The sequence below is a fragment of the Galdieria sulphuraria genome (genome assembly GCF_000341285.1).
Source record: "Galdieria sulphuraria unplaced genomic scaffold scaf_161, whole genome shotgun sequence".
NCBI classification, from domain to species: Eukaryota; Rhodophyta; class Bangiophyceae; order Galdieriales; family Galdieriaceae; genus Galdieria; species Galdieria sulphuraria.
In genome coordinates, this window is record NW_005178314.1 from 1 (window position 1) to 6,774 (window position 6,774).

General features: G+C 36.5%; 2 protein-coding genes across 2 annotated transcripts; both read right to left on the reverse strand.

Annotated features, from left to right (window-relative positions):
- Position 1: 1 nt before the first annotated feature.
- On the reverse strand, positions 2-2,150 carry Gasu_63190 (archaeal ATPase / transposase; the record flags this gene model as incomplete). Its single annotated transcript, XM_005702489.1, has 1 exon — positions 2-2,150. A coding segment is annotated over exon 1 (2,107 nt), but the record flags the coding sequence as incomplete, so codon positions are not given.
- Positions 2,151-2,169: 19 nt separating this feature from the next.
- Gasu_63200 (archaeal ATPase) lies at positions 2,170-4,500 on the reverse strand. The gene is made up of 2 exons (XM_005702490.1): positions 2,679-4,500; positions 2,170-2,627 (listed from the first exon to the last, which is right to left on the reverse strand). The coding sequence occupies exons 1-2, from the start codon at positions 4,417-4,419 to the stop codon at positions 2,308-2,310; spliced, it is 2,061 nt and encodes a 686-aa protein (XP_005702547.1). The 5' UTR covers positions 4,420-4,500; the 3' UTR covers positions 2,170-2,307.
- Positions 4,501-6,774: the final 2,274 nt, after the last annotated feature.

Genomic DNA, 6,774 nt, shown 5'->3' on the forward strand with positions numbered 1-6,774 from the left:
GCAGAATTGATAGGACTAGAGACAATATGATTGTTATGGTCTTCATAATAAATTCCACTATCCAATACCCAATTTTGGTTATCTCTCAGCTGTTTGGAAACTTCTGCAGTATACTTGTTGCTTACAATAAACTGAATTGCCATTATATTATGATTCTCCAAGTCCAATTGTGACGCAACTGGATGTAAAAATTTAGCACATTCTGCTTTAATTATAGAACGTCCAACACCAGGACTTGACATTTGATAACACTTCAATGCAATCCCAATCAAATAGATCCTCCGTTTGTTCAAAATATCACTTGCACTGGTTTCAGTTTCCATGGATATTTGCTCTACAGAAGATGCATCTTGTCCAATAAGAATAGAATTGTCGCTAGTTTGTGTTACTCGAATAAGAACATCAGGTCCACTGGAGTTTTGCCTTGTAGGAATAAATATTCCATCATTTGATAACCAAGTTTCAAACAACGGCTTCCAAGCACTCACATGATAAGTTTCTTCGCTGGCACTATGAATACCAACAACTGTGGAACTCAATGCTGGAACACACTTGAGAATAGGATCCTTTTCGAATTCTCCTAACACTCTCCGCCCAACTTTTATAGGAATATCTTCTACAAGACTATGCCGAAATAGACTCAATTCACCCAATCTGGAACGAAAACACCATCGAACATAAAGAATAAGAGTAAATATAATTTCAAACTTGAAACCACGACTAGAAGGTGAGTCAAAGCGACTAATGGATGAAAACAAACTACAAATAAAACGAATACGATGAACATCCCAGCATTCAATTTCGATATACTTTAAAGCAATTTTTGGAAAAACCAACTTGACAAATGTTTGTTCTATTGGGTTGAGACTTGCTTCAATCTCTTCACCGTGTTCATTCTTAGAACAATTTTCGTAATAAAAACCAAAATGATTAGCAATATCCAGAACATATTTGGAATCAAGTCCCATAGATACACTACCCAACAGAGTCTCTTCCATAGGAATACGAAATTCTAACATACTCGCGAGAAGCATAGCAGTGAAAGTAGTCATTGCCTCTGGTGTCCTATGAGAAGGTCTCACCGAAAGCGAAGAGTCAGGAGGAATTTGCTCTATTCTCCTTTGGATTTCATCCTCTGAAGGATCAATGGATCTCGAAACAATTCTACAAGTCTCGCACAATTTCTTTAAAACATAAACAACGTAATAAGGAACACCACCAGTATAACTATGTATTTGTTTAAAAAACCAATCGTGTCCTTCTGGATGATTAGGAAAAAGAAGCTTTAGAATAGATTCATTATGATACGTCGTATTTTGTATAAAGAACTTGACAGTCTCTTCTGAAAAGGGATCCAAACAAAGAAAAGACAACCTTACTCGTGAAATACTGGCATCTCGTTGTCTTGTGATAATAGCATCTGATCTTCCTGCGACAACACAAATTACAAAAGGCCTGACTAACAAACTGGACAAGACTCTAAAAAAGGCACGATAAATGTTGTGCACCGGAGTTGGTCCATAACTGTATATCAAATCCTCAAACTTGGAGAATTCAAAACCTTCTAAAGCTCCAATTTCGTCAATGAATAGATATAAATAACGTTTTTGGGTAACTTGCAAGAGTTTCTGCAGCCATTCTTCGGAACTATTCATGCAACAAAGAACTTGAGATAGCAATTCTGAACCGTTTGGAAACTCAGCAAGTGCCTCCTCGCTTATCCACTTCAAAAGTGTCGTTTCAAAACTAGTTCCGTTTGGTACTTCAACAAGGTTCAACTTGACATATAAAGTTTCATTAAGCAAAGCGTCCAAAGCACGTTCGCCTACATTTTCACCCCTTGCAACGCCAGGAAACATATTGTTCATATTCAAATAACGCAACAAGCTGTCTTTGTTGGCCAAAAGAAAGGTTTGGAAATTCTCCCCAAAAGTGCTTTTACCACTCCCATACATTTGGGGTGCATAACACACGTTTGGTCGCTGACCTTGGATTACACCTTCTGAGTCCGAAGGATAAGTAGCTTCAAAAGCGTTTAGAACTTGTAATATTGCTGATTCTCTATTGACGAGGGGATATTCTAAACCTGCAAGGTGGATTCTTTCCATACTTAGCTGCCCATGAAGTTGGACAATGAAAATCGTTTACTACAAAATAAGACTACGACAGTTATGGTAATCTCCATTCATTTCAGAATCTTTTGATAAAGAAAGTTTAAGCAACTCCACATCCTTTACAAAATATTAAATTTCAAATACTTCAATGATAACAAAGAAGCATTCACTAAACAACGAAAACGAGATATTCCTAAATATTTTTAGAAAGAGATGAAACTATTTCTTGTAGTGTTGAAATGCCAATATTTCTCGAATGTGGATTATCCACAGACTTGAAAGCGTTCCTTAAATTCGATAAAATGTCTTTGCCAATAAAGTTTTCTACATCAGCTTCAGAAAGAATAACCAATTCACAGTTGTGAGGAATCACGAAATCTTCAACACTATCGCCAGATGAATAAAAACGACTAGAATAATTCAAGTCCTCAGATACGTTGGTTGCTAACTGAGTACTCATAATAATCAACATACAATGCCATGTAGGATGACTAGTCAATACTTGATCATGCACTGGTTTTTAAAACTTGTGAGCTTCTTCCAAAATTTCATTCCATCGAATACCATTACGACTCCATCGGCCTTTACAAGCAATACCCACAATCATCAAGTTCTTCTCATTCGTTCTTCCATGCAACTTGAATAGTATATCTGGACTATGGGATGTTGAATGAAATGGAATATATATCTTTTCAAATTCTAACATTTCTTTCATTATCCTTTCCCATTCATTGCTTCCAAATGTCATTCTCTCTGTTCCTGATACAGCTCTGGTATAATGTATACATTTCATATAATAAGCAGCAGATTCGGAAGAAAATTGTAAATTCATTTCATTCCAAACACGAGACAATTGACCAAGAGTAGAAAACATTGAGCTGTTTGTAGGACGCCGAGAAAAATGTAAATAAAACAGTGTAGCAATAAGACCTTCCAAAATTCGACATTTCGACTCATAAAAGAATTCCATAAATTGAGACTTGAGAGTCTGTAAAAGTAACCATTCTAAACGATCATCCTTTAAGCCTTGGTCAATATATTCAATCAGTAACTTGGGAATCAACACTTCATAGCGTTCGTTGCGGTCTGGGTCTATAACCAATCGACGATAGAGACACATATCTGTAACTAGATCAAACAAAAACACATCAGAATTTGAGCTTATTTGCACAGTTTCATCAAAATCAAATCGAATACGATACAAAGATAATAACGTAAGCATTCTTAACAAGCGCTTACGCTGCTCACTGAGACTTATCAGACGAGGTAAGAATGGCGCAACACAATAATTTGTTACTGAAAGATCATTCATTATGATCAAGAAGGTTTCCTTAGATAATAAGAAATTGTTGTTGGATGATTTATACGGCAAAAGGTAACTGATTGCTCGAACAAGTAAACCAGGAACACCACCAGTCAATTCCAACAACAATTCTGCAAGTTCACTAGTTGAGAAGTCTTCATGGCAAAGAATTTCTGAAGCTTTTGGGCTCCCAGTGAATAAAAAGGAAGAACTTTTCTCCAAATGTTCCATGATACTATGTTTCCCAAGCGGCGCAAGAGGAATAAATACTAACTGAACCCTTGAGACTGAAGCTACGTAATTGTATATATTTAAGCCTTCACTTTTCCCAACAACTATAAAAAACAAGTCGGGTTCTTCGCACAATTGACTAATGATACCGAAAAAGTCGTTGTATGGTCGAACTCTGCCGTCATGGGTTCTCTTGAAATGAAATTCGTCGAGACTTTCGTCTAGGACACCAACTTCATCAAATGCTATCAGAAGATATTGATCAGAAGGAATCCTTAGTATATCTCGTAAGAGTGGAACTAAGTTGGAAGGTTCCATATCCACCTTTTCGAAGGCTTCTTTCTTTGACAATATTTCAGCGCCAACTTGAGAGTGGGCAGCCTTGATTAACAAATAGTAGACTGCCCACTTTAGGTTGCGTTCTTTCGGGTCTGTGAGCTCCAACTCCCTTAAATCGACGTACAACACTGAAGCCCTTTTTAATTTCTCCAAGAAACCTCTTCGGTTGGCCTTCTCAGACTCACAAACGTAATCGAGACCTATCAGTGCACTTTCACCCATATTATTCACCAGTTCCAAATAACTTTGTATGAATTTTGTCTTTCCACTTCCGAAGAGGTGGGGACCAAAGGGTATGACTGGTTTGAAAGGGGGACCAAGTTTACGTAGAGTGTATAGCTGAAATAACTGCAGTGTTACTACACGAACATCATTTTCTCGGTGTACTACAACCATGTCATATACGGTTTCTGGTTCAAATTCACTAGACATATCGTAAGCTGTGAAGTAAACTATGCGACAGAAAAATACAACAATGATCGATCTTCTTCAATTGTTTCCAATGCTCAAACCCATCATTGCATATCGAAAATCGCTGGAGGCGTTGATCGAGCATGCAGCAAAACTCTATTGATTTGAGTATATATTTTGAAATATTATGGATGGGGGGCTTTAGATAACGAAAGCTGAATAAACTTGTATTTTGAAAGCAAGGGAAAAGTTTTCAGTTCAAAGTATACTCACTTTGTTGGGAACCATGAAATAAAGCAAGCAAAAGGACACTGTTGAAAAATCTTGGTTGTGTTCACCTGGGTAAAGAGTTGTGACGATGGCGACTGTAGCTATTAGTCCGTTTTGAGAAACGCCTTTGTTTTTTTGAATTACTGGGTTTACCGAGGGTGAAATATGTCTAAAACAACATGTGAGTAGTAAGAGTGATAGTGTTGGAACTAGTATTGATAGTGTTTTGAAAGGCATCTATTGCAAATCGTCTTTGGTTTGTAATATAGTTGGAAAGGAGGGTAACAGTAGTAGTACGGTATGAATGGGAAACAAGGAGACTTGTGTATAACAGTATTTGCCTCGTCAAGAGTGCTGCTGATCTGTTTTTTCCCAACACACTGAAAGTCATGCTGTTGAAAGTAGTGGTAGTTGTAGCTGTCAAAAAGTGAAAAGGAAACTTCACATTTTGTGCAAACAGCTTGCGTTTGGATAGTATACAAAGTAGCTCTGAAAGACATTCATGAAGGATGGGTTGAGCTTCTACAATATCACACGAGTGCAAATATTGATGCAGTCGTTTCCGACTAGAGTTTTGGTTTGACTCTGAAGATAAAGTCCAACTTTTGGCAGATAATTCCTAGAAAGCATACGCAGACGAACAAAGTAGTTTGCACATTGACACGAACCATAAAGCATTTTTCTATTATCGCAGCAAAATCAAACCATTCGCCACTAAATGAAATTCAACCACAGCAACAACAACAAATATGAGCCCGAGCCTAGTACAGTATGGCATAGTCATCACTTCTACAAAGAGAATGATTCCTGCTTCTATCTTTTACTCTTTTCTTCGTTGTTCGCATGACTCGAGAATTGAAATTGTTTTATCTACTTCGAATTGTAAAATGACAGCAACGCCAACAACAACAAGTGAAAGTTATACTGTAATACTGAGTGGTACATGGAATATTAATAATAGTTTTTGTGATAAAAGTACGAATTTGACATATTTTTTTCCATAAAGGAAAATTGTATTGTTGACTTTACAAAATAAAAGGGCACCATTTGCACACTTACGACTATTCCTGTACCTTACTATCAGAAGGACTACATACGGTCCTGATTTTGAACAGCGAATAGAGTATCCAGTTGCTTTTACTGGTCGATTTTCGATTTTCTTGTATCTGTTTGAGACTAATCTTTATCTTTTGATTCTTGAAACGAACTTATTTGTTATCTCATGATAGTATGATGAAACAACTAGTCGTCATTTCTTTTCCGAAAACGTCGACGTACAACCTTTCAGAAGCTTTTTTCATTGGAAATCCCGATCACAAAGAATCTCTTTGTCACGTGATAGTTGTGTTGCATCTGGAGGGATAGGCAATTGATAGTCCAAGTGATCAATTCGAGACAATTTCGTCTGTTGAATCAATTAATCTTTGACAAGTGAACTTGCAGTATCATGAATGTGTACAACATACTGTTTCCAGTGATCTAGAATCTACTACTGATTTATCTGAACATATTGTAATGCTCTCATGTTGAAACCATCTCATGGTTATTTGTGCTCCAGAACATTTCCATCTTACTTTTTCGACCCTAAGGCCAGCTTGATATGAAGTTAGTCATCTAGTCGATAAGGATAAGATAATGTCTCTATCTCGTTTTTTCTCTTCTTCATCGGCGTAATTGTAGAATGGTGAAGATCCTGTTCTTAAGAGTTGTAATATGTTGTAAAAACAGTTGAATGCTCATTGTACAAGAAAAGGGATGAAGATGATAAAAAGTAGTATCCAAAGACTGAGGTATGATGTAAATTCAAAGAAAGAATCAACTAGATTGCAGTTAAAGTTCTATATAAACGATTTGCTGGAAATAGAAATTGAACTTGTCTTAGCACGAAATACTGGTTGTTTTCCCTTATTCTTATGAATTGTCATAAAAGACAAAAATTTATGTTTTACATAGTATATACTTTTCAATGAAAGAATATAGAAAGGTTAGTTGAAAGAAATTCAAGGAAAAGAAGTAAATGAATGCTTCCCTGGCTTCACAGGGTTAGAATATCAGACCTATGATTTATAGATTTTGAGGTTGATCCTCACAAAAAGCAGAATAAAC

What these genes read in the sequence shown, in the direction of transcription:
- Gasu_63200 (XM_005702490.1), bottom strand. Translation starts at nt 4,419, where the DNA reads ATGTCTAGTGAATTTGAACCAGAAACCGTATATGACATGGTTGTAGTA. An exon ending in AGGCCGATGGAGTCGTAATG is followed by an intron (nt 2,628 to 2,678) that starts GTATTCGATGGA and finishes TTTAAAAACCAG; the next exon opens with TGCATGATCAAGTATTGACT.